The following is a 27,662-nucleotide window of genomic DNA, read 5'->3' as shown; positions in this document are numbered from 1 at the left end:
CGCACGAGGCCAACCAGGAAAGGGAGACCAGAGAAAACCGCTTGGGAGAGAGTCGTCATACCTCGGTCGTGGACAGAAAGGGTTCTTCGCGCGTTTCACGATGCGCCATGCGCCGGTCATTTTGGCGTAGCGAAGACACGCAGGCGTGTGGAGCGTTTGTACTTTTGGAGTGGCATGCGACAGGATGTTAGAGACTACTGTGCGAAGTGTCATTCCTGTCTCGAAAGAAAAACACCCAAGGGACGAAGACCAGCTCCAATTCAGCCGTTCCCTGAGGTTTCGGCTCCCTTCGAGCGGACAGGTATGGACATAATGGACCCATTGCCCACGACCACTTCCGGAAACAAGTACATTTTAGTATTTGTCGACCACCTTTCAAAATACGCGGAAGCGGTAGCACTCCCAGATCAGAAGGCAGACACGGTTGCAAGAGCATTTGTCGAACAGATCGTGCTCCGACATGGACCCCCGAGGCAACTCTTGACAGATCGGGGAACGAACTTCGTGTCGCAGCTAATGAGGAGAGTTTGCGAGCTGCTTAATATCGCTAAGAAGCAGACAACACCGTACCATCCGGCTTGCAACGGCGCGGTGGAGCGACTGAACCAAACCGTGGCCGGGTTCCTGTCGCATTTTGTTTCGCGCGACCAGCGGGACTGGGACTTGTGGCTCCCGTATGCAATGTTTGCCTACAATTCCGCAGCACACGAGAGCACGGGCGAATCGCCATTCTTTCTTCTCTACGGCCGAGACCCGGACCAGCCTAGTGAAGTGCCAGAGGGCCCCCGTCGTGTCCCATACGCTTCACTGGACGACTATAAGGTGGAGCTAGGATCGCGCTTGCAAGTGGCGAGGGACATCGCAAAGGAGGCCTTAAAGAAAGCCGCGAAGCGCAGGAAGGAGGTGCACGATCGCAGTGCTAGAGACGCGCCGTTTAATGTGGGGGACAGCGTGTACATTGAAAACTGCCAAAGGCAGATTGGGCTAGCTCGTAAGTTCCAGACGAAGTGGAGAGGACCGTGCGAGGTTGTCGAGAAGCTTTCTCCGGTAAACTTCAGAGTCCGAGACGTGAACCGGTGCTTGATAAGGATACACGCAAATCGCCTCAAGTCGGCACCGGTTCAGTATTCACGAAATGAGGAAAGGGAAAGCGCGGATTTTGATGGGGACAGAAGTGAAGCGGAGCGCGCAGATAGTTCGCAAGAAACGCCCTCTCCTGCATTTGTTCGGCAGGCGCCAGAGGTGACGGCCGGAATGCCACCGGATTTACTTCATGCATTGCTAGAAGAAGAAGCGCGCGAGGTTGCCGCGCAGATAACGCCAGGAGAGGCTCCTGCCACGAGCCCTCGCGAGTCCCAAAGCAGACAAAGGGTCACAGACTTACTTAGTATGACTCATGAAGGCCGATATCCGCTGCGAAATCGGAAAGCTAAGTCGGGCTAATGGTGTAAACAGAGCGGAGTTTTGAACTGGTTAGAATTGTGTAATGCCACAGCTCATAACATTGCTATGTGCTTATGTGTTAAGTTATCGGAGTTGGTAGTTAAACCTTTCTGTCATTAAGTAACACCTTCACAGGAGAGCATGCGGAGCGCATGCAGAACCTGCCCTACTTCCTTTCGTTATCTATATTTTTGTCTGTGCCGTGATCGTGCTAGAAGTGGGAGCTCCTTTGTAACTGCGGTAAATTTATTTCGTCCAGTTTGGACTAGAAAGGAGAGGCTTGGGTGCTGAGTTTCATGTTTATCTGTAAAAGAAGATCAGTGCTGCCCCTGGAGACGCCAGTTATGACAGCGGAGGCATATGGTGTTGTGCAGTGGTGTTGAGTGCAGCGAAAAGTGTTTTGTCGGACGCACTGTGCGAGGCGATTCAGAAAGACAAGGGGAGCTGCCGGGACTCAAATGTTCGGAGAACATTCTTCTGGAGGGTGAGCGAGTGTGACATTCCTTGTGTGCTACGAGGTACATTCCTTGTGTGTGCTACGAGGTACATTCCTTGTGTGTGCTACGAGGTACATTCCTTGTGTGGGCTACGAGGTTCCACGTTCGACGGCGCGGCGTAGACGGAGACCCAGATGACAGGCATCATCAATTACCCAGCCATGCTCGTTGAGAGTGACAACCAGAACGAAGGGGTTTAAGCCCAACCGGACCCAACCGGACCCGCCGCCGCCGCCGCGGGGAAACAGGCTTTATCCTCCCCAATTGGCGTGGCGGTTTCAGGGGCGGCCCTCCCGGGCACATTCCAGGACAAGGGAACTGTCAGCGGGCCAGAGCGCGCCGTACCACAGCCGACGCTATGCGCTACCGCGAAGACAACATTCTTTCCCTCGGACTCAACACGTGAGGGGGGCGAGACAATAAGTGCGGTGGTATGTTTGTACGCCCAAGTGAAAGCCCTAGCCCCCCCCCCTCCTTCCCCTCCGGCGTGGGCGTCCTCACCCTAGGGAGTGTGGAGAAGAGGATATAAAAATCGAGAAGCAGTACGGAAGAAGCACGCTCAGGACGACATCGTTCGCCAAGAGGGCTTTCAGCGCCGAAGCCCGACGGCGTGCAGCTTCTGCCAGCAACCGCTCGAGCCCAACTCCGGAGCCACTCCATCGCCCCCATGAAGTCGTCGGCACGTAAGCTCGGACGCCCCAGCCTCTGATGTATAATCTTAATCATGTGTAATTATTGAATATACCTGTTTGTTTAAACTGAGCCATACGGTGTCTCTTTGCCTCTCCGTCCCGTGTGGACCTGCGCATTATGGGGTCATCACAGATGTATACAATTTGGCAGATTAAGCTGCAGATAGTTCTTATTATAACCTTTGCCGTGTTTCTCAAATACGCAGGTGTTCACATGAATTGGTTTCTAAGTGGTGTCGGTCCTGCGAAATGTATTAAAACACCTCAAAGTGTACAAAAATGACAATTACACGCAAGAACCATATTCATAATTACACATACAAAATTAACGGCGCAGCCATTTCTCACGTAAATGAATACAAATACCTAGGGGTTGTATTTAGCAGTAACTTAAGCTTGAGCTCGCATATCGTGCACTTGGTTTCAAAGGCGTCCAACAGACTTTGGCTGTTAAGAAGTTGCCTAAAGCACTGCACAACTAAAACATAATTAACAGCCTACACTGAGTTAGTACGCTCATTGCTAGAATATGCAGGCGTTCTTTGGGATCCGCACACCCAAGTAGATATAAATCGAATCGAAAGCGTGCAAAAGAAAGCACTAAGATTCATCTACAACGCATTAGAAGACACGTGTCTGTCTCTAATCTACTAAGGCAATCTGAACTCAAGACAATTCAATCCTGCCGCAAGTTACACCGTTTAAAACTGCTGCATGGCATTATTAATAATTTAACAAAGATTAATTTTGACTCTTACATGGAATATAATACTTCTCGTACAACACGCGGCGAACACAAATCGACAATAGTAGTGCCACGATGCCGAACTAAACCTTACCAGTTTTCTTTATTTCCAATAACAATATCAGAATGGAACGGGCTTCCGCGTGATATGGTGAGCTTGACAAACCCAGATTCTTTCTTATCTGCTGTCGTGTCTCTGTTATAGACGCAGTGTGTTCGTTCATGCTCTTATTTTTTGCGTTTTTGTATTGTTGAGAAACGCAGAGTATGTTTTTTTCTTGCTTCTATGCTCGCTTTTTATTTTGTGTGTGTGTGTGTGTGTGTGTGTGTGTGTGTGTGTGTGTGTGTGTGTGTGTGTGTGTGTGTGTGTGTGTGTGTGTGTGTGTGTGTGTGTGTGTGTGTGTGTGTGTGCGTGCGTGCGTGCGTGCGTGCGTGCGTGCGTGTGTGTGTGTGTGTGTGTGTGTGTGTGTGTGTGTGTGTGTGTGTGTGTGTGTGTGTGTGTGTGTGTGTGTGTGTGTGTGTGTGTGTGTGTGTGTGTGTGTGTGTGTGTGTGTGTGTGTGTGTGTGTGTGTGTGTGTGTGTGTTTGCTTTGTTTCATCGCGTTGTACAGATATGCACGCTTGTTCCACTCCTGCCTTGGCTACCAAACGGCGGCTGGCAGTACTGAACAAAATAAAATAAATTGGGTGCAATTAGTCAAACCAGTTGGATGCAGTTGGTTATACTGATTGCGCTCACCATTTGGCAGATACTGATTCAACTGAATATCCAATGGGAACGTGAATTACCAATCAGGCTACAGCAACAATTTCAGTTAGCACCAGTTGAAAATCAGTTGGTCCAATTAGGAGTCCATTTCGACTGTCCAATTGGAACACCATTCGAAATGGAACCAATTGGAAACTCAATTGGTTCATTTGGCAGTCCATTTGAATCCAGTAGGAACACCCTTCCAAGTGAAACCAGTTGGAAACCAGGTTGATTCCAATTGTTTTTTTCTTACTGGTGTCCGATTTGATGTTGCAATCTTGCTCGTCTTAATCACCTTTGCTGCAGCGTTTTTTTTTGTTTTGCAGAGTAGCAGAGTAGCAGGCCAGATATTTTTCAGGGCAACTTCTCTGCCTTTCAAGTCAATAAATCCTCCCTCTTTTCATTGAGCCAGAGGCCTCGTGGCATACTGTTCACCGGACCAGTCATATATGTACAAGGTACTCTAGGTGTAGCATGTTACATGCGTTAGAAAACTGAAAGCGTTAGAAAGCGCATTGGCAGGAGTTTGCAGGAGGTATATATAAGGCAGGCTTTGAATGTCACAATGCTAAAATGGCGGCTTCTGTCTGAAGCCTCGAAGAGAGAAGCCTCCACCTTCCATGCAGAGCATCACCCACCAGCCATACCTCCCCACCGCTCCCCCCTAGCTACGGAGCTGCCCATCCACCAACTCTTCCCTTCACAAGCACCACCCACCGTACTTACCTCAAATATTGTTATACAAAAAAAATTAATGACGGCTGTGAGGAAAGCAACGTATAATGAAACAAGGAACTGGTACCAACTGGCAGAAAGGTGGTTGGTATGAATAAGAATAAAAAATGTTCAGTCCGACATGATAGAAATTGCTTATGGCTATAATAAACGCGTGATGAAATTTAGGATAGACGAGTTTGAAGCTTTTGCCTGAGGTGTTGACTATGGCGAAAAAGTTATCAAGTAAACATAGACGAAACAATTTTTTTACTTTGCGAAAGAGCTAGGGACAGTTATAGATCGAAATGCTTTCATGCCAGTTACGGTAAAGGCGTGATGATAGCTAGACAATATAAAGAGAGACACTATTTTGCCCTGTTTCTAGTTTGGGAATGAGTGAGTCGACATATTCTGTTCAAACCACGATTTTGCAACTAAAAGTTTTAGTGAGAAGTTCCTTCTAGGCAGCCAATTGCGGCAATATAGAGACGCCACATTCATTGTTGATTTTACGATAGATAGCAGACTTCTCCCCATAGAGAATAACTGATGAACTAACGTTTATTGGTGTTAAATCGTCTTCATCGTCTTCGCTGCCAAGGCAGCGAAGAAGAAGAAGCCCAGTGGGAGTAAGTGGGAGGGCGCCGGGAAACACGCGTTGGGATGTTTTGGACTTCTACTTGTTTAGGGCACACGCATTAAAGCCCCTTTTTAATTGCCTTCCAGGAGTTCAGTCTTTCGGTGGCTGCTCGTCATTAAATGTTGAAGATGGGTCACTACTTATCGGCACCACCTATTGCAGTTGTTTTTGCGCCACGCCTACCACGCCACAACTATCCACAGCCATCGTTCAGTTAATAAAACTGAAACAAAAACCGAAAATCCAGAAGAAAAATTATTGCTAAATTATTTAGCAATAGTAAGCAAATATTACAAGGTGATCAATGCATCTTAAAATTTGAAGCGTTATTTTAATGCAGCAAACACGTAACCAAAAGTACATGGACATATTTTTAAAGATCACCGACATTCAGAACTAGGCTGGCAACGCCGGGCTTTTTCGCGCGGAAAGTGTGGGAAGTGGAAATGGATTTGGCGGCTGAACGCGCGGTGAAAGTAGTGAAAGCTTTGAGGGTCTGCATTTCCGCATTTCCCAACTGAAGATGCTTACTTATTGCACATATCCTTCTTGTCTCATGTTGTGCGGTGTTCCGTGACCGGTGTACCGCCTCTACTTCGCTGTTGAATGCCGGTTATTCAGTTGAGTGGATAGGCGACTGGGACACTAATTACGCTGTTGTTGTAAACAGTGACATATCTGTCTCTTCTTTGAACCTTACCGTAGAAGTTCCGTCCGAAATGACGACTACAGATATGCATGCTTTTCGAAATGAAGTCAAAGCCACAGCGCTGCAGCTCGTGAAAAACCTCGAATGCCCGATATGGTAAGCAAGATGCCTTTATGTTTGTTGGGAACGCGTTGTTGTGCGAAAGCTACATGCTGGAAGTGCCTTTGAAACAGCAGCGGACCTACGAGATAAAGAGAAAATGTCGTCAGGGTTTCGGTTAGGGCTTGGTTTCAGCAGTAGAGTTCTATGACTGAATATCGGTTGCCAGTGACCTCTGCCAGTGAAGCGCACTGCTTACCGACTGGGTCATATAACTAGACGCATAAGAACTACAATATTAGTGTCCGTAATGCGGGATGCTTATTGAGTTAGCGGGGCAGAAAAGCAGTTCAGAACAGCCGTAAGGCCGTAAAATGTTACCGGCGATTTATGCGGCGTGCCTGACGCGTAGCTTTGTTTCTGCTTGCTTGCACAGTTGGGACATGTTCTTGTTAGTTTGAGAGGTTACGAGGTTTTCTGTTTTGATTCAGCATCAATAATAAATGCTGAAATTTCATTTTAGAAATGCTTCGCAATCCACACCTCTATCATATTAAAAGGGCGAGGAATTGTGAAATATTCGCACGAGGTGCTCCACATTCAGTTAAGCGGTCACATCTTTTTGAGGTATGATAACTGTTTGAATTCTAAGCATACTTCTTCGCTCTCACTGAAGTAGCAACTTGAACAAACATTGTTGGACAGATCACATTCCGGTTTGCACTTAACCCAAGCTTAGACCAAGCTTCTGTGCATTCCTTTCTCAACCTTCACTTGATGAATTTTATGCTTGTGGGGCTTAGCAATTTCGTATCTCGACTGTATATTTCAATGGTGCATTCACTTAAACAGTGTTACTACTTTTTGCTTAGGCAACCAGGCTGTCCATCTGAAGTGACCCTGAAAGCCATATTAAGTGGATGAATGAGGGCAGACTTGCTGCAAGCACTTTTTCTGGCAGTCACAAAATGATTAGGAATGTTCTCTGAGAACCAAAGCTGAATTGCACTAAAAAAAAAAAAGATGTCTTAGTGTTTAAAAGAAAAGGCTTGACAGATTTCCATCTGGTTAGGAAAAAGAAACTTAAGGTAGAAAAGAATGCAAAACAATAAACTCGCAGGACGGTTACGACTGTGTACCGTGAGATTCAGCGATAACTGCTTAGGCGTTTAGTTTTGGGTACATATAGTCCTGGTGCACTGGTGTAGTGGTCATGTGATGCACCCGTGCACTGGCATGCGGCTGTTCCAAACAGAGCCACCCGTAGGCTTATGCGACCCAGGTTGACCGGTGCAACCGGTTGATGCACTAGCACCCACTGGTTACGCCAACGACGGCAACGAGAAAGCCAGGGATGGGTTCCTAACAGCTATCGCTGTTAACTAAAAAACACGACATTTCAGGACCTACTCAGTTCCTCCATCGGGTGTGACTGCGGGCAGATTACAGCTTGCCTTTTTGAGCCCTTGTTTAGTCAGCCGTTGGCTCACTGGCCATAGTCTGTGGGTGTAAGAGGTGGGAACGGTTCCTAGGGAGCGGTTAACATTCCTGACGGAACGAGGGCTTAAAAAGGCAAGCTGCAACTCGGCCACATTCAGACCTGATGAAGGAACCGAGTAAGTTCTGAAATGTCACGTTTTTTCAGTTTTTGGTTGGCTTTGATTTCTAACTTAAATTAGATAAGTCATAGTGGTTTGTGGCATTTGTTCCTGTAACAGTGCTACGATCCATGAGTGCATTTTTGTTACCTTCAGTTTTTCGTTCATTATGACAGTGGTGTTTTTTAGACAGCTGACAGGTCGATGTGATTGCAAAACAGGATAAATAATAATTGGGAAATGTTTCATCAAGAAGGCTTGTCTCTATCTGGAATGAAGGCAAGTCCTCTCGTTCGAATGTTGGTCAGCAGACTGCGGGCTTGCTCACTCCTCTTGTTCAAATGGGTGCTTCAAGAGCCATCTTCCTCTTTTTTATTACATAAAGTACTCTTAAAGCTGTGAGCACCGGTGCTGATGTATTTTGAGCATTATGGTGAAACATTTGTTATTAGAGTTGGCAGTCTCCTGTTACAAAATTTTAATGTTCTAGTGTCTAAATTTGAATTAACAGCGGTGTTTTTTATTGAGCCTGTTGATCATGTTCTAGTGTCTAAATTTGAATTAACAGCGGTGTTTTTTATTGAGCCTGTTGATCATTCTAGATCATTGCTTTCTGCTTGTAATTATGCCAGCACTGGATGAGTTCTTTTTTTAAGTTTAGGAACTGTTTCCTCGTAAGTCATGTCAGTTCTTTGCTGCAATAACGCACCTCCTCCAACAAGCATGGACACCTGGCATAGAGTTCTGTCTGGAATGGCTTTGAAAGAGGTATTTAAAAATAGTTTACATGTAAATATTTTACGCCTTGTGTTCTGCTGCCTTTAGGGGTGCTACTTAAAGCCCCTTAGGAACAGCCATTGGAATCTTAGGTGGGCTGCTCTCCCTAGCTTTCAACTACAACTTCAAGCATGGCAAAGGTACCTGCCTGCATTTTTTGTTTGTGCCCATTGCAGACAATTCTGTGACGATGATGACTGGACTCACAAGTGACATAATATCATGTTTGCAGCCTAGAGTGCTTGTATATATGACTGCATTCAACTCAATGGCCAGCTGTGCAAATTTTATGTGCACACATACTGGAGACAGGAAGCATTTGTGTTCAAGGTTCAAGCATTTAGGGGAAAAAAAGGTTTATGTGATGTTTCCTTTTTGAAGTCAGACATCTGCTTCCTTATAGTCAGCCCATTGACCGAAGTGCCCATGTGCTTGGAGTCACTTGCTACTTTGCTCTGCATTCTTCAAACCTTCTTTTTTTACATCAGCTTCTTCTTTTAAGGTTCAGTTTCTATCGAAAGTGGGTATCCTTTTCCATGTCCAAATAGCACTTTGCTGTGTTCTGTATCTTGCATGCCATAAATGGGAATACCAAACTCAAACACTGAAACAGTCACTCCGGGCTCAAAGTGGCATATACCCAAAATGAAAAAAAAGAAATCCCACATTAAAAGTAAATTTGGTGGAGATGCTTACCAAATAGCCATGATACACTCACACCGTCATCACTGTTCTGAGAGAGGGCGGAAAACTTGTAGGAGTGCTTTCTTAGGGGAGGTTTTATCATTTTGGTCGGTCAGCTACTCATCAGCTTTTCCCTTGCATCACTGAAGGCTTACGTCAGCACATATCTGTGATTAATCTATAGTCCACACTGTGTAAGCATTAAAACAGTACTGCTAACACTTAGAAATGATGGAAAGAGTTCCAAACATGGCCTCCTACAGTTCATGAGTTTGGCAACAGGCGGAGCAGCGCCAGCCTTCATAAAGCACACAAAAGTTGGCATACAGTTCCACTTTTTTGGGAAATGGGAGGTACTTATTGTATTAGGTACCTTCCTAGTGGATGCAGAGCTACAAACAAGAAAGTAAACATGCTTAACTTGCATCTTGCCCTTTAATTAAATTGTCTAGTGAGTTACAAATTTGGCCTATTCATTTTCCAGCAATGTATTTCAGATTTCTGTTTGCCTAAGAAACATGGCTACAACACTTTGCGCTTATAATTTATAATGCTGAAGGGCTGCTTTCATGCTAGCTTTGATTCTCAAATTCGGTGATGTTCCTTTGCTTTCCAGCTTGGAGCTGCTCCATGACCCACTGTCAACAAGCTGTCATCATCGATTCTGCAGGTACGTGTCACAAAGCAAATGGAGCCCAGCAGTGCTGAAAGGAAGTGCAGAACTGATTTTAATAATAATAATAACAACTACAACAATAATAATAGTTTATTGTGACCTCCTACTGTTGCTTCTTCCTTCTTAGATTGTGCTTAGAAAAAACCCTTCAGGACAAGTACAAGATTCCGTGTCCCCTCTGCAAAGCTGTTGTCACGAAGAGGTATGTCAGTTGCCTGTTTTACTATGTCATCTCTTGCTGCCCTGTTCTGGTAATAGTGCCTGTTATGTCATTTTAATTGTTTTAATTTTTTTGCAAACTAATCATTTAGCATAAAGGAGTTTTTTCACCCTCTCTTTGTTTGCATTAGCAGAATTATTTTGTGTTGGTGATCCATAACTAGAAATCTTATATTTTGGACTAAAACACAGAAGGCGACGAACAGTGAAGATCAGCACAATCTAGTGATAATTTTTGTCATTTGTCTTCTTTTGTGCATTCGTTCCAACCGCACATATGTATTCTAGTGTATGCTTACCACTTACCGTTTTTCAGCATTCATTGTTGCTTGTGGAGGGTGCAGATTTTTTTTAGAAGTGCAAAGCTCGTCAGAACTGCACATTACTCTGGCAACCATTTGATAATGTAGTCAGTTCTTTTGCTAGTTACATTTGTTGCTTCCTACTGCATTTGGCACAACAGCCTGTATAGGAGGTACTCACGTGATGTCATCTGCAAGGGCGCTAGCGGCAGGCATGACATTCGCCGTGTTGGTGGTTGCACGCAGCCGCCACTTCCAGCCGCAGCATTTAACTCGCTGGTGATCTGTGAAATGTGCGTGTATTTCGCATCTCGTAATAGATGACTTTTGTCCGACCCGCAGAACTGTGCGACGGAGTTAATACGCCTGCGTGAAACAGAAAAGAGCGGGCACACTGAAAAGGTTCCGCTTTGTGAAAACATAGACACGTAGGAATGCGGAGGCGGCAGCCTAGTGTGAGACGTACAGGACTGCTGCCGGGTGTTGAATTCACTGATATTGAGGCCTGCCTTGTGCACGGCTTTAGTTTGCCGACAGGCAAAGAGATAAAAGCGTACAAATCTGTGAGAGTGTGCAATTGCATGAGAAGCAGGCTAGCCTTGAGCTGTACTGAGGGTGCTGAAGGCCGAAGTGCCGTTTTTGGAAACCTAATTCGACGTGTCTGTTTGCTTAGCTAGCTCATTTTGTCATCTTTATCTGCTGAAAGTGGCGTGTTACTACTCAATCTAGAGGAATCGCTACACACAGCATTGCTACGAACCGGCCTAGATTCTGGGTCTCGTGCATTCGAAGCAGTGATACGTTGCTACTATCAAAACTGCAAAGCATTCTTGCTGTGTCTGCTGCGAGTGCTGCGAGTGCATGAGAGTATTTGCTTGATCGTTCTGTCATGTAAATGAGGCAGCTATGATGCTTTGCCTTTCTGCTGAAACACCATCTCTGAAGCTTCAGCAGATCGCGGACTACAGCCACTGGAAATATGAGGTCCTGTGATGCCAGTTTTAGAATTTTGGTAATTAATAGTGTGCTTTGTATCCACGGTGTGTACTGCATGAGTAGCAGACAGTTATCAACTGATTTTAAAAGCTGCAAGTCGCGTAAAATCTTGCGTGCAGTGTAGCCGGCCAGTTTTGCTGCCAAATTGTGGATAGGGTGGCCACTGGACAGGCAGCTCGGTTTTATATCACAGCACATGATTCTGCAGCAAACTTCATGAAGACAAAGTGTTGCACAAAGAAAAGTGGACGTTGACGCATCTAACAACGTGCCAAGATATTACGGATCACTAGCAACATAGGCTGGGTACCTCACGGCGTATTGAACACTGCGCAGGCTGGCGTGAAACGACTGTCAACATGTTGCGCTAGACGCAACGACGCTTGCGCTGTCTGGTAGTGCATACCTCCTATAGTGGACGACTTCACTCAGGCTTCTGTGACTGGGGGCGCATGTTGCAAAATGCATGTTTGGCACTTTCTGTAAGTTACCCGTTGCAGTGGCTCGGTGGTTAGGGCGCTTGGCTGCTGATCCAGAGGACCCGGGTTCAAACCCAATCGCGGTGGCCGCGTTTCGATGTAAGCGAAAGGAAACCCAAAGGTGCCCTGTGCTGTGAGATGTCAGTGCAGATTAAAGATCACCTCTTTCTTCCTTTCAGCTCTTAGTCCCTCCTTTATCCCTTTCCTTATGCAGAGCAGTTCAGATGTCCATCCATATGTGACAGATACTGCGCCTTTTCCTATCCCCAAAAGCCAATGTTCAATTTTTGTTTCTCTAAGCATTAAAGCTTCATCCCTATGAAACATATTTGTGATACCCGCTTTTTTTTTTTTTACGAAACAGTGAGCAACTGAAGATTGTACAACTGTTCCATGCTGCATTTACGTAGCATGGGTAAAATTTGTTACATTTTACACATCTGTTTAGTAATCTTGGCGTATGAGGAAACTGAGCTGGTGCACTAATTTGGATTTGCTTAAAACAAAAAAAAAAATAAAATGGTTGTGGCTACCTTTTCCTCTTGTTCGCTGCTATTTGTGGGTGACAGTCATTTGCTGTTGCGATGAAGCGTTTGCCCCACTGTCATTGCAGGAGCCTCACTCAGAGTGACCTCATTGTCAAGTTGGTTGAAAAGATCAAGGAGTTGGCAGGTGCCATCAAGAGTGACTTCGGCCTGGATGGTGAGAGACTGTGTGCTTTTCTCTTTTTTTTTGTTTTTTGGCTGCCTACTGATAACATTACTATAACAAATATGTTAAAGCAGCAGTGTTGGTGTATCTGCATGAAGGATTAAGGGAACATGAAAAAATTGAAAATTAAGGAAATGATGCAGTAACTGTCTGACATATCTCAGTGGACATGTGCCTAAGGGAAGGAATAAACGAAGTGAAAGATGGAAGAACACCTTTATTGAATTTTGAGATTCTTTTTCTTTTGCTTTATTAATAGAATTGTGTAAAAAGTGGAGTACTTTAGGGCTGCAGTATGACCAGGCACCTTTGAGCAGTGCATATGTTGGTCCATGTTACCTTCCATACAAATTGTTAGCAGGTCTCTATTGTAATTCAGGTAAATTTTACCTCATTGAATTATTTTAGTGCAATAGCGTTAAGGGTCCTGTTCAGTGGAAAATCCAGCATCGTTGTCGTTGCTAACGCTGTGAGTGAAAAATCCCCCAGAGAAGGAGGTGGGCCACCAGCAGCTACCTAGGTCACATAACTTTGCGACGTCATCTCAACCTGCTTACCGGATTGTGAGCAAACTGGCCACCATGGCAGGTGGCAGTTAAATTAAATGATTGGTTGCTAGAGGTGGCTAGGTGGTTGTGTTTGGAACAGCTCCACCGGTGGTTGTGTTTGGAGCAGCCACCTGCCAGGGCAGTAGCGCACGGCTTAAATGCTGTACCACGGCGCCAGAAGTGGCATGAGGTCTCCCAGCGATCTATGAATGTAAATTCCACTTGTCTTTCCACTCTAAGGTGTTACACATAAAGTATATGCTCAGTGATTTGGTTTCCACAGGCAAGGCTGTCAGCCATACTGGTGAGAAGAACGGTGATTTGTCGATGCTGTTCAGAGAGCCACAGTAGGGCAGCAAGGTTGCTTTTGATTTAACTTCATCATATACAGGTGAACTTTAATAAAATTAATGGATTCTGAGAGCTAGTTTGTTGAAATTCCTGAGATTAAAAAGCACTTAAAAAAACCCATGGGAGCAAAATACTTATTGTGGGGCACACCGTTGGCATCGAGCACTTGGCTTTACGTTGGTGTACAAAGTTCAGCAGCATTTGCACCCTTGTCTTCTGAGTGCTTGTTGAAAAATTCACAATTTCTTCTTCATGGAATGCACCCATAGTGTTAGCGCTTTGTCAGCAACTTGCAGAGCTGCTCATGCTTGTGCCTGCTGGCACTGCTTTCATGTTCTGGAAATGTTCTCAAGAACTACACATGGCCTGAAACCCTGGTGCTAACACGTTGTGGAGTGTGGCTTCGTAATTTTATCTTAGTGTATGTGTTGTCATGTGCTGCAGGAATTAATTTCATGTTGTTTTGAGCAACACAGCATTCTGGTGACCTATTCGTTCACCAATTTCTCTAAGGGGCCGCAACGGTCGCATTTCGGTGGAGGCGAAATTCTAGAGGCCCGTGCACTGTGCAATGTCAATGCAAGTTAAAAGAACCCCCGGTGGTCGAAATTTTCAGAGCCCTTCACTATGGCGTCCCTCGTAGCCTGAGTCTCTTTTGAGACGTTAAACCTTATAAACCAAACCAATTTCTCTAAGGACGCTTTTGTAAATTAGGTCTGAACAACCTATTTGATTTCCTCTAAGTTAATGTGTAAAGTTTGGCTTTGGTTGTAGAAAACCAGACATAAGTATAATTATACCTTGGCCTCCTACTTTGCAAGGACTAACCAATATAAGTTGAACCTCGTTACTACGATCACGGATATTATGAATTATTGGCTATATCAAACTGTTCCTAAATATTTAACAAACACATGCATTTCTTACTCTATATATCGAACACGGTTTGCCCTTAAATCTGCCGACGATGGCAGGCGGCACGCTTTGCCTCACTACACAAGTGACTGGTGGTGCAGTGGCAAGCATTCGTGCCACGGTTCACGCTTTATCTCGCTTTGCCAACAGCGCCACAGAAAATATAGCGGCTAGGAAAGCTGGTAGCCAGGCAGACAGTACCCGTTTGCGCCTCTTGCACCCGTCTTTTGTATATGTGCTGAACTGTTAAGGCATAAAATTTAGAAACTTAAAGTACGGAGTGATTCTAGCCATTGTGCCACACTTTCTCTGTTTCTCTGTCTGCAGTCGTGTCACCGAGGAACCAGCATTGTCCCGGAGCCTCATCACGGGAGGAGCGTTCGGTCCACTCACATGCTCCTGTGGAGGTGACGACACCTAAAAGTTCACTCTCTTCTGTGAGTTTTAATATTTCAATTTTTGTACATGGTTGGTTAATTTACACGGCATGCACATTGCTTTAGTCTCCTCTAAATGACATCTGATCCAGGTCAAGAAAGTTTAGTTTTGTTATTACTGTGGACATGCTTCTGGTTTTCTGTGTGCATCTGTGTAAGTTTTCTCTCTCTCTGTGTATGTGTGTGCATTCTGACAATGGCAGCGCATACAGTACAAGACCACAAAAAGCAGCTGGGATTTGGGCACGCTTGTCCCATCCGCTTCCTTCTTGTCCTCCTGTCCTATTTGCACTGCTGTAGCCAGCACAAATGTGTACAACTCGCCCAGGTTTGCACGCTGGTGTATGTACCATATTTACTCACATAATTTGCGCCCTCGTGTAATTTTCACCCTTGCTTACCCTGGTTTATAAAAATAAACTTTTACTCGGATATTTTACGCTCCCGGCTGTGCCAGACCACCAGTATGCGTGTGGGAGCTCGCAATGCACACTTGGGAAGATAGGCGCGGCCACGTTGCTGTATGCAAGTGCGAAAAATGAGTGGCTTTATGGCAGAGTACCTGCCTCGGTATCAGGTGGTGGGTTTGACTTCCACTGCCATCTGGGTACCCACCATTATTCTGAAAATAGGTACATGCTATGGCCCGGCTTGGTGCTTGGCTTCCTAGGGTTGCATAGCTTAGAAAAGGAGCCTGTGCCTTTAAATCCCGTAATGACGGTCTTGAACAGACATTGCGGAGTCGTCTGCGGATAACATATCCCCATAGCAGTTCGCTGTCCAGGATGGTGCAAGATTTTTTCACAATCACTTGTGAAGTACCATATGTACTGTGAGGGCTGCAGTTTCTTTCCGAGATTGTGATGGGGTGCGGCTCTCACATGAGTCAGGGTTATATCTATCTGCAGAAACGTCGCACTGTTGCTGTGACTGTTCTAAAGTATAATCTAAACATTGCTAAATGACCACTACTTCTGACAACAATGCAACCAAAAGGATGCATTGAGGAATACAAGCTACAAAAAGCACGGTTTCCTTGGCAAGCTGTGCAAGTTTCCCGAACTGGAAGAAGAGCTGCTATGCTATGTGATGGAAGTGCGGAAAAACTGCTACACGTTAACAGCGGACATGCTGCGTGACTTCTTGTGGGATGAGGGTGCATCAGAGCACAGCACGAGCTTGGAGTCAGAATACTCCGCGAGTGACAATTGAACTTAGAATAGATGCTGCTCATTCCCTGATTGGTGTTTTCACTTAAAATTTTTTTTTTTTCGCACATCGCACCTATGGGCCGCACACCAAAAATTGGCCCTAGAATCTGGAAAAAAAAAAATAGCCCTTAAACGTGTTTATATGGTAGTATCTACTTCTGTGCACATCATGTTTTATGATACAATGCTGAATCAGTCTAGTTTTGTTTATTTCAGTTGTAAAGACCACACACTATTCTAAAAAAAAAAAAAAGACAGGTCAACATATTCAGCGCCACCTGAAAATAAAATTTCACAGAATTTCACACAGGAGTGAGCACCAGCTAATTAGCTGGTGCTGACTCCTGTGTATTGCATGTTGGTTGGTCTCTGGAAGGGAGGGAAGGAAGGCGGGGGGCCCTATCAAGGCGATCAAGGCATGCTGGTTCCAGCGCCCTAGTCTCGCACTCTCTCCCAAAAATGCGTCATGTTCACGCCTCGCACATATCAGGTATTCGTTCGGCTCGGTTTGCCCTTGGCAGTGACACCTTCATGGCCGCCATGGGGGCCACAAAAATGTCACTAAGATGCCGAAGTTGTCACGAAAACGTCTTTTTTTTTTTTGCATTACACTGCATCTTTGCAAATTTATTTAAAGATTCATACTTAACTTTATATTATTGACAATGCCACCAACTGCACTCAGAAGCACACAGACATGAGCAAAAAAAAAAAGTCGTTGCCTTTGTATGGAGCACAGAATGATAATCACACATACCGTATATACTCATGTAAGGGCCGCACCCCTAACTTTGGAGCTGAAATTTAAAAAAAAAAATTATTTTCTTATCCAAGCATGAAAATTCGTGCACCCGCAAAAGTTAAATTTCACAAGTCGCTACTAGATGGCGCTAGCTGCTTTTAACCCCCCCTATCATCATCAGTGCTTTGAGATCACATGGGGGCGCAGTCTTGTTTTTGCAACCGTTTTGTTCTGGGAGCCATTTTTTTCTTGTGTGGTACTGTGGTCTTGGGCAGTGTATTGGTCCATTGCGGTTACTGTGTGCAGCGTTGTTCAGTGGATCGGGGCCTATGTTTACCACTTGGTGACGATAGGCAGAGATTTGATTTTGTACACCGCGGCCTTCCAAGCTGAAAGTCGTTGCTTACGTCGAAGAACATGGCAAGTGGGCGGCTGGATGCAAGTTCAACGTCAATGAGAAGTGTGTGCGTCGGTGGAGCAACCAGAAAGAACAGCTCGCTAGTACGGACCAAAACAGGAAAGCATTCCACAGGAAGCAGTGCAAGTTTCCAAAGCCTCAAAAGGAACTTGTGGAGTACATAACGACGACAAGAAAAAACGGCTATGCAGTGTCGACGGAGATGATCCGCGTGAAAGCCGTTGCCATTGCTCGCCACATGGGCATTCCGCTTCCAAATTTTAAAGCAAGCAGCGATGGGTTCAACGCTTCATCAACCAGAACACGCTCTCCATTCGGCGCAGACTGCAATTCGAACCAAGGTGACTGGAATATTGAACCAGATGGACGGCACCTAAGACCTCTGGGATGGCACCGACGGCACCTCTGGAAAGGCGTCCATGAGATGAGCTCTTCAAGTAGCTGCCAGAGCGAAAGCAACGAAGGGTTTCCTTGAATAAACTTATTTACACAATTGTAAGTCGACCTATTTTTCAAAATTTGAAAATCCAAATTGAAGGGGGGGTTGACTTACAATCGAAACGAAAACATGGCACTATAAGTAAAGGCGAGACAAATGAGATATCGGGCATGCTACAGCGTGCTCGTATTTTTGCTGCACGGCTCCGTCGCATCGCTCTTGATGCTGGCCTTGAGCAGCTGCTTGTCAACACGCAGAACTCGCATGCCCTCCCCCCATGGACGGTGGCCGATGGCGGCTATCGATAAGCTGCAAACTGGCACCCCACACGTGACTGCAGACTGCGGCTGCTGATAAGCGGCGGCCCGATAACGCAATTGCGTTCTACGGGAAGCTCAAGCATCCAACTCGTTTTCTTTTTACTTTCAAATGCGCGCAAGGCACTCAAGGGAGCGTTGATAGTTGATGGAATGGCCGCTGTTCTAATCTAGGTAGTGCCCCCCACTCAAAACAGCAGCAGCACCAGGGAGGGTCGGTAGCTGACGCAAGACCCGACGCTATTCACGTGTAGTTCCTCTTTGGCTCTGGCGCATTTGACTACTGCCAGCCGCATTGATGTAGTGCTTCGTCAGTCGTCATTTGTACTTCGTATCCGGTAAGCGACCGGCCCTCGTTCACGGCTACATTCAAGGTGCTTGTCATTCTTTACGCCGAAGAAACGAACAGCTGCGTGCCGGGCCACAAGTTCGACGTTCGCAACGGGTGATACAGGTGTGGCAGCTGCAGTGAGGAAAAATTTGAGCTGTTCCATGTGATTTCGTGATGTGGCTGCTTGCAAAGTGCGGGATTTCGCTGGACAGCGACGTTAGAATGACGTGTTGTGGGACCGCAGCAGCAATCATGACGGCAGCGCTAGTGAGGACGATGGCGCAAGTGTGGACGAATAGTCCAGTGACTAATACATTTTCGTTTCAAAACGCGCCCACGCGCGCTCCCGTGCGCGGCAGTTGATAGCGGCTGGTGATAAGTGGAGGCCGCAGGATAGTGCTGTCGCATTCTATTTTTAAAGGCCAAGTGTAAACGACCTCCAAGTTGTTTTTTCTCAGAAATGTGAAGTGGGAGGGTCGATTTACATTTGAGTTGACTTACAATCGTGTAAATACGGTAATAATAGAACGCCATAGCACTATCCTGCGGCCTCCACTTATCGCCAGCCGCTATCAGTTGCCGCACGCAGGAGCACCCGTGGGCACATTCCAAAACGAAAATGTATTTTAGTCAGTGGACTACTCATCCACACTTGCGCTATCATTCTCACTAGCGCTGCCGTCGTGATCGCTGCTGCGGTCCCAGAGCTCGTCGTTCTAACATCGTCGTGCAGCGAAATTCCGCACTTCGCAAACAGCCACATCACGACATCACATAGAACAGCTGAAAATTTTGCCTCGCTGCAGCTGCCACACCTGTATCACCCGTTGCGAACGTCAAACTTGCAGCCCGGCGCGCAGTTTGTTTCTTCAGTGTAAAAAATGACAGCCATCTTGAACGCAGCCGTGAATGAGCGCCGGTCACTTACTGGGCCCGGAGCACAAATGACGAAGCACTACATTAAAAACTTGTGAAATGCGGCCGGCAGTAGTGAACGCGTCAGAGCCAAAAAGAAACCACCCGTGAGCAGCGTCGGCTCTTCCATCGGCTACCGACACTCCCCGGCGCCGCTGCGGTTCCGAGTGGGGGTGCCGTTCGATTGGAACAGCGGCCCTTCGATCAACTATCAATGCTCCCTTGAGCGCCGAGTGCGCGGTTGAAAGTAAACAAAAAAATCTTGAACAACGCCTTTTAGGAGTAGAAGGCGAATGCGTTATCGGGCCGCAGGCTCTTATCAGCAGACTTAATCTGCAACCACGTGTGGGGAGTGGGCTGGTGCTGGTTTTCTGCTTATCGACAGCCACCATCGGCGGCCTCCTGCGGGGTGAGGTTGCTGGTTCTGTGCGTTGACATAGTAGCTCCTCAAGGTCAGCACCAAGAGGTATGCGAAGGAGCCGCACAACAAAAATGTAACCACGCTGTAGCATGCCTGACATCTCGTTTGTCTCGCCTTTGGTTTTGATTTGAAATCGACCCCCCACTTCGGATTTTCAAATTTTGAAAAATAGATCGACTTAAAATCATGTAAATATGGTAAAGGCCAACGTAAAGGACATCCAAGTTTTTAATTTTTTTCAGGAATGTGATGTGGGGGGGGGGGGGGGGGGGTCGACTTACATTCGAACCGACTTACACTCGTGCGAATGCGGTACTTCTGGGCCATGTCGAATATCCTGCCCACCGCACGCTTGCTGTGTTCGAGAGCAAACTCCCAGCCATGTAGCGATTAAGGTGCTTGCCCATCGTGTTAAAATTGCAACGCTCGGCAGCAGCACACGAAAGCCACAACTGCGGCGAACTAACATGCTAACACAACACCCGTGCCTTTGACAGCCACAAAAAGCTGGAGCTGGTGATACTGATGTTGATATAGGTAGCGGGAGCTCGCGGCAGAGGATAAAATTTACAAGATGATGAGCCGCAGCCACCCGTGGGCGGCACCTGGAAGCTCTTGTGCACATGCGGGGAGGCCATGGCGCATGCATTTAGAAAGCTATTCCCGCATGGGTCGTGGAAAGTTAAGGTGCGGCCCTTACACGGATCTTTTTTTTTTATACATTTCCTTCGGGAAAACAGGATGCGGCCCTTACATGTGTTTATACGGTACTTTATTAGACAGCACAACAGCATTCAATCTGAATTATGGTTTTGCTAAATGAGTGACAAAATGAAATTCATAAATTGACATATGACGGGCAATTAAATATAGCATATAAATGCGTGTAAGGGCCGCACTTTTTTTTTCCAGATTTGAGGGCCAATTTTCGGGGTGCAGCTCATACACGCGAATTTCGAAAAAAAAAAAATTTTTTAAATAAGAACGCACCAATCAGGAAATCATGGCATTTATTCTACGTTCAGTCGCCAATCGCGGTGTATTCCGACTCCGAGCTGGTGCTGTGCTAAAAAAGTTCTAGCCATCCCAGCTGTGCTCTGGTTGCTCTTGTGCACGCTCATTCCACAAGAAGTCGCGCAGCGCGTCCGCTGTCAATGCGTAGCCGTTGAGCAGCTCTTCTTCCAGTTTGGGGAAACTTGCACGGCTTGCTTCGAAAAGCGTGCTTTTTGCAGCTTGTGTTCCTCAATGCATCCTTTTGGTTCCGCCATCGTCAGACGCACTTCTCGGCCACGTAAAATTTCCTGCCCGCCGCACAATTGCCGTGTTTTACAGCAAACTCCCAGCCGTGTAGCTATTAAGGTGCTTGCCCATTGTGCTAAAAATGCTAAAACTGCAACGCTCGGCAGCAGCACGCGAAAGCCACAACTATGGTGAACCACAACAGCCACAAAACACTAGCTGGTGGTGCTGATGCCGACATGGATAGTGGGAGCTGGCTGGAACTCGCGGCGGAGGAAAAAGTTGACGATGACAATGAGCCGCGGCCTCTGGCGCCATCCGTGGGCAGCTCCTGAAAGATCCTGTGCGCATGCGTTGCCTCCGCGATCAAGCGCGCCGTTGCTCGCAGCCAGAGCTGATCTCTAAGGCAACGGCACATGCATTTCGAAGGCTATTCCTGTGTGGGTCATGTGGAAAGTTTGGGTGCGGCCCTTGCAGGAATATTATATTTTTCTAATATTTCCTTCTGGAAAACAGTGCGGCCCTTACACGTGTTTATATAGTAGCAGGGTGGCAGGCAAAAACTTATTAAATTGGATTTCAAGGGACCGGAAGAAATGCCCACAGTACTAAAGGTAATAATAATAATAATTGGTTTTTGGGGAAAGGAAATCGCACAGTATCTGTCTCATATATTGTTGGACACCTGAATGGGGCCATAAGGGAAGGGATAAAGGAGGGAGTGAAAGAAGAAAGGAGGAAAGAACGAATTGTTGGAAAGGTCAAATTGTTAAATGGCTTCCTTTCTGTGGGGAAAAGAAAAAACTGCCAAAAATGTGAAAATGCAGTGAAGCCTTGTGCGGAGGCTTCACTGCTTAAATAATTGTGAAAAAGGGCATCCTTTGCTAGCTGAAGCCAATAACTGTTCTAATTGGATTTTCCTGCTATTTTTTCTTTCTTGCCCTTTCTTGCTTCTGTTCCTTCTTTCTTTGATGGGCAGGTTGTGATGACGTCACAAGGTCATGGGACCTTTCTCTATAAATTATTAATTTAATTCCCACCTGCCACAGCAGGCAGTTTGCTCAGAATTGGGATGTCCAGTTGCCACCTGCCCTGGCGGGCAGGTTGTGGTGACGTTATAAGGTCACGGGACATCTCAGTCCAGTGGGCAGGTTGTGATGACGTCACAGGGCCGTGTGACCTCTCAACCAGTCAGCAAATTTTGTGGCACGCCTTTGCTCTTGACTGCTCGTATCTTCTCTGGTGCCGAAGGCCTGGTCAGGTGACATGTGTGTTACCTTTTTGCCTCGGTTCCAAGGCAAAAAAAACTGTCTGCTGAAATTTCAATAAATTTCAAGAATTACGGTTGCGTTAAATGTTCTGAAAACTACAAGATGAGTGGCATAGGTGTGGGCATTAGGTGCATAACACATTATGGAAGGATCAAACAAAAAACTGCTCTTTCAAGTTACGATTGTTTGATGTGGTTGATCGTTTATCTTCTTATCATGTGTGATTTGTGGGAAACCTTTTGGCTGAATTTTGCTTGAGGGCCAAGCCACTTTAAACTAGATGTTTGGATAATTTGTGCAGCTGATGTGGTATTCACAAAATATTTCAAAACACCTAGTTCTTAGGCTTTTCGGTAAATTTTTACGTTCTTAATACAGTACATTGGACTTTTATTAATTCAGCCTAGTTAGAAATGTAGAAGTCATTCGAATGAACGGATACACAAAAATTTGCAGGGAGTTTAGCTGTATTTAATCTGAACGCTTTGTGATGGTAATCGCTGGTCACGCTTGAAATTGGAAACTGTTCACATAATGCGATAATATCAATGTGAACCGTTATAGCTGGTTAGGATTCTCTTCCCCATGCCTTTGAAAGCACTTTTTTCGGGCAGCTTCATCGTTGTTGCAGTCACAATTAGCAGACACACGGTATAACATCCCCACGACTACATCTTTCCTGTCTCTCAGAAACGACGTATTGGTGGGACGTTATACCTTGTGTCTCCTAATCAGGGGCTCAGTTCACATTATGGGTTCACCCCTGAACTTGGTGTTGAAAGGCTGCATTTGTATGTAGAAGGGAAAGCAAAAAATTCTACAGCTATATGTATTGCTTATTCTCATTCTAATGGCTTTTCCCAGTTCTTTACATTATCACGTCTCATTTCTGCACAGTTTACAATGTCTAGTGTTTGATTCTTGAACGTGCTAGTAGTCTGACTACAGCTCAAGACAGCTGCAGAATAGACAGTGTTATAGCTTACCCAGTTTTTTCAGTCAAGTATGTTGAAACCTGAACTCAGATTTTTTAACTGAGATGCAGGGTCTGGCAGCAACCTGTCCGGTCAGGAATGTTCATGTTCTTGTTTTATTTTAACAAGATTGGTCGGCACTTGTTACTTTCCTGCCATGGTTTTTGAACTCTGCTCCACATTTATCTGCTAATACAGCCTGAATAATTCGATCTGAGTTCATTCAAAATTCTAATTCGTAGAATTTCTGCGGTTCCATAGTTTGTAATGTAAACTGTGCTGGATAATTCCAGCTGGCAGCATGCACTGGCTTGGTTAATTAATTTGTTAGGTTAGGGTGCTGTGCAAGAACATGCTAGTTCAGCTGGTTATGTAGTGTTGGATTGCTTATGTGAGCCCGCCCACCCACTGCCATACTCAATCCACCTCTGCTCACTGTCAACCTCCAAAAAGATTCTGCCTTATGTGTGAAGCCTCGGCTTAGTGTAGAAGCATCAATTTCAAAGTAATTGACAAGGGTAAATCCAACTGCTTTAACAATATTGTCGCATAAGATGTCTGATTACCCTGTAATTTTTTTTCTTCATTTTTCATTCAGGGCTCCTGTCTTGCAAGCAAAAGAGCATTCTCTGCCCACGTTGGTAAGTCCTTTGTAACAAAACTTTACCTTTTATATGCTGTGTCACGTTGGTTTGTTACCTTTACTGTTATGACTGGTTCCTTCTCCATGTATGATGGAAAGATGACCGACAGAATCCAACCCTGTCCTGTTTCGCTTTCGATCCCTTTACCCCTTACAATTCGTACATGAAGTGTGTGTGTTTTGCACATATGCTTCGGTGGCGCCACCAACATTGTCCCAAATGAACACTTTGAGTGCACATGGAAAAAAAAAATTGCTTTTAAAAGGTTCAAATAGTGTTAAATTTGGATCCTGCTAAATTTATTGGGCTTTGCACAGCATCGTCATGAAGGGCTTGATGAAGGTTTTGGACACGCTCCATCTGTTAGCTAGATTTCATGGACCTCATTTGCACTCGCTTTGACAGCTCCACTAACATCCCAGCTACTAGTTTGTTTGTGTAGTAAATCCACGTTAATTTGAACTTTCAGCGTAGAATGTTCATTCTTATAAAAGGATATCTAATTTAGTCACTTTCAATGATGTGGTGGTATTCTCCATGGGTTGGCATGCGATGACCAGATCACAAAGTAGCAAAGTGCATGGGAAGCACATGGCAGTACTGAACCCATCAGCGAAGAAAAATAGCAGTGTTCCTTGAGACAAGGACCGTGCATGTGCAACAAAACGCTTTGCTGTGAGAGGCGTGGCCATGTTAGACTGCTAGAAACCTGTGCTATGCCGTGATACGGCAGTGGTGTGGCTGTTTTCCTACTGCAGCATCATAACTAAGGCCCAAGCCACCGCGGTGGCTCAGTGGTTATGGCGCTCGGCTGCTGACCCGAAAGACGTGGGTTTGATCCTGGCCGCGACGGCCGATTTTCGGTAGAGGCGAAATTCTAGAGGCCCTTGTACTGTGCGATATCAGTGCACGGCAAAGAACCCCTGGTGGTTGAAATTTCCGGAGCCCTCCACAACGACGTCCCTCATAGCCTGAGTCGCTTTGGGACGTTAACTCTTTCACTACCGCGGAAATATGGACAATTTTGAGTGTACTGAAAGAAACTTTTTTTCACAGGAAGTAACAAACTCACTGCCTATTGCAACACATGGAATTGTAGCTTATTAGTTACACTTCTGAATGAAGCAAACAGCAGAGTCGTGTGTGCAAAAGTACTTGAACATTTATTAGTCAAATGTGGCAAAAACACGGAAAAAGTATACAGAAAAAGCAAAGATTACAGGCTGCACTAAACACGAACTGGATTAGAGGAAAACTGGATTATAAACTGGTTCACATGTTTATAGCTGTCATTCCTCCAAGTTTCAGCTCTGAGGAAAAATTATTGCACTTTCCACAGCCGGTCAAGTCAGCGGTCATGACTGTGGTGTCAAAGCAATCACGTGAAGATGTGATCAGAGGTAGACTTGACAGTTGCTGCACATAGCGTTTGATCTTTGTTCATGTTTTGTTTTCTGATAGCAGAGTTTGCAGTTACTTTTTATTTTATTTTATTTTTTTCGGTTGGTGACAAATGGATTCTATGGGAGGATTGGGGGTGTGAACTTCTACTTCATCGATGCCCTAAGATTTGTTGAATGAGCTGCTTCCTGAAAGCCAGCTGACGAAATTTGGCGTTTTGGGCAAGCTCTGAAACATCAGGATGAATCAGGATGAACTTTCATTGATGTGGTTCAAAAGCCAGGACACTTTCAAGTCTTGCCAATAGATGCAGCTGCCACTGAATCCTCGGTGTCCACTACGTGCAAAAAAACAAGCAAAGCAAAAAACTGATTTCGGCAAATGTTATTTAATGGCTGAAGCCCAGAATAGATTATTCCTGTATTCATTTAGAGGTATAGTCGCGGCAGGTCAGCAATTCCCATGTGTATGATGATTCCAACGAGCTTGTCCAACGGATTCACCTCTTCCCATGAGCTGTCACACCGAGCGTGTGTTTGCCTGTCCAAAAACTTTATCCAAGCATACTTATTAGTGTTTTCGTACAGAGTATTCATCACCTTCACCGTGAAGAACATCAAGAAGCCGAGAGGTCGAGCGAATCTCCGAACGCCGCTCCGCAGCGATGCGCCAACATGGGCACCTGGCCGTCGTCTCGGTTGAAAAAAATGCGATGCGACCTTGAGCGTTTGGCAAACTGTCTTGGCCATATGTTGTGAAGGCTCTGAAGCACAAAAATAAACCACTCTCATCAGTTACAAACCGCATGCACTGCAGAAAACACAGAGCAGACGAAAACAAAACTTACGAGCGAATACAAGCTGACGTTTCAGGCCCCTGAGACGAAGTCTAGCTGTCGAAACCGAAATTTGACTTTTGTACATCGTTGTCTGACTTATCACCGCTGCTTTCATCACAAAAACCGGAACAGACATCAGCCGAAGCGCTCGGTGTCAGATTTCGATTTCGAAGAGCAGGCGGCAACGCGGACGCCATGTTAGCTGGCTGACTCTGCTGCGGCTGTTCAGAGTTTCATTTTTCACGGCGGCCCCTCATGTTCTGAAACTAAAAGCAAAAGCTGAAATTATGAACTTGGTTCCATAGAAACAACCTAGAAGGCGCAGCGTGTCCGCAAGCGCCAAAATCAATTTTCGGCGGCTTTTTCAAAACGTCGGCCATATATGCCCGAACGCCTATGGCGCGTTAGCGAAAGAGTTAAACCCCCATAAACCATAACCAAGGCCCCTCCCTAAGTTTTTGCGGTGGAAAATTGCACATTTCACAGAAGCAGAATAAAGAATTTGCAAAATTTGGCTGGAAGCATAAGATGCATGGAAGAAACATGCTAGTTTGTTTTTTGAGCACGTGCCTTGCATGCTGCAAAGGTCCAGCTTCTAAAATTGAAGGTGGCTGTTGTAGCTCAGCATCAAGTAATGTTTTGTGTTATCTTCACTCAAAGAATGGTGTTTACTTTGATATAAAGTATTGATAATGACTGCAATGGAAGAGAGTTTTAGGGTCACTTCTTTCATTCCAGCCCAGATAGACAGGGCGTCGAAAACATCACCTTGCTCATTTTGTTTAGAAAGAGATAGTGTGAGGTCTCTGTAACTGGATTTCAGTTCTCAAGCAGTTGTCAGATACACTTGCAACCTAGCAGCTAGGACTGGTGATTCTTGACTAAGTCCAGGCACGCTTGCAAACTCCAACCTTTTTTCTGGTAGAAACGTGACCTGCAGCGTATCCTCGTTCGCTAAGGTTGGCCTGAATGGTTTGGGATTTCGTTGTAATATTAATAATACTTTTCAAATTTTCCTGAGGTCTCAAATTCCCCCTTGTCTTGTATTCTTTCAAATAAGGTAAATGAGTCATTTTCCTATCATTTTGCCATTCCTACAGATTGTTGCATCTGGGTTGCAAGCCCCAAGGGTAGCGTTGGCCTGGCGGCCTGGGGCACAGCTGGGAACATCCGAAGGTCCCGGCAAAGGATGAGTCGACTGGCAACAGAACAACTTGTTTATTCTGGCATCGCAAAAGAGCAGCCGGTCAGGGCGACCACGTTACTCGAAGGAAGAAATCGAAGTCTCTCTGGCGTCCGGGGCAGCGGCTTTTATACCTTCGGAGTCGAGGGTGAGAAGGAACGGCTTGGGATGAGTCGCCCGATACGGCGACGCTCGTTCATGTTCAGACGTGACGTGCGCGTCCGCCGGGCCGGCGCCGGTCAGACCTCCTCGCCTCCCAGTTGGGGAGCTTCTCTCCCCGGCTGCCGCGCTTTGACAAGCGTGGGCACCAACATGCACACACACACACGCACACACGACGACACGTGGCATTGAAACCTGCCTGGACGCGCTTGGCGGGAGGCGTTACGGCAG

General features: G+C 45.8%; 1 protein-coding gene across 1 annotated transcript in view; it reads left to right on the top strand.

Moving 5' to 3' along the window:
- The first annotated feature begins 5,896 nt into the window (after nt 1-5,896).
- LOC144124899 (uncharacterized) overlaps nt 5,897-27,662 on the top strand; it is a 60,697-nt gene continuing 38,931 nt past the window's right edge. Inside the window, exons 1-6 of the mRNA XM_077657846.1 lie at nt 5,897-6,289; nt 9,908-9,961; nt 10,095-10,169; nt 12,577-12,665; nt 14,816-14,925; nt 23,802-23,844. Of these exons, the coding sequence (XP_077513972.1) occupies nt 6,204-6,289; nt 9,908-9,961; nt 10,095-10,169; nt 12,577-12,665; nt 14,816-14,925; nt 23,802-23,844 (457 nt within the window). The 5' untranslated portion in view covers nt 5,897-6,203. The remainder of the gene's footprint in view (nt 6,290-9,907; nt 9,962-10,094; nt 10,170-12,576; nt 12,666-14,815; nt 14,926-23,801; nt 23,845-27,662) is intronic.

Source organism: Amblyomma americanum, chromosome 3 (genome assembly GCF_052857255.1).
Source record: "Amblyomma americanum isolate KBUSLIRL-KWMA chromosome 3, ASM5285725v1, whole genome shotgun sequence".
In the NCBI taxonomy this organism is placed as follows: Eukaryota; Metazoa; Arthropoda; class Arachnida; order Ixodida; family Ixodidae; genus Amblyomma; species Amblyomma americanum.
Note: the sequence above shows the minus strand (reverse complement) of the source record. Positions and strands in the feature narration are given on the sequence as shown.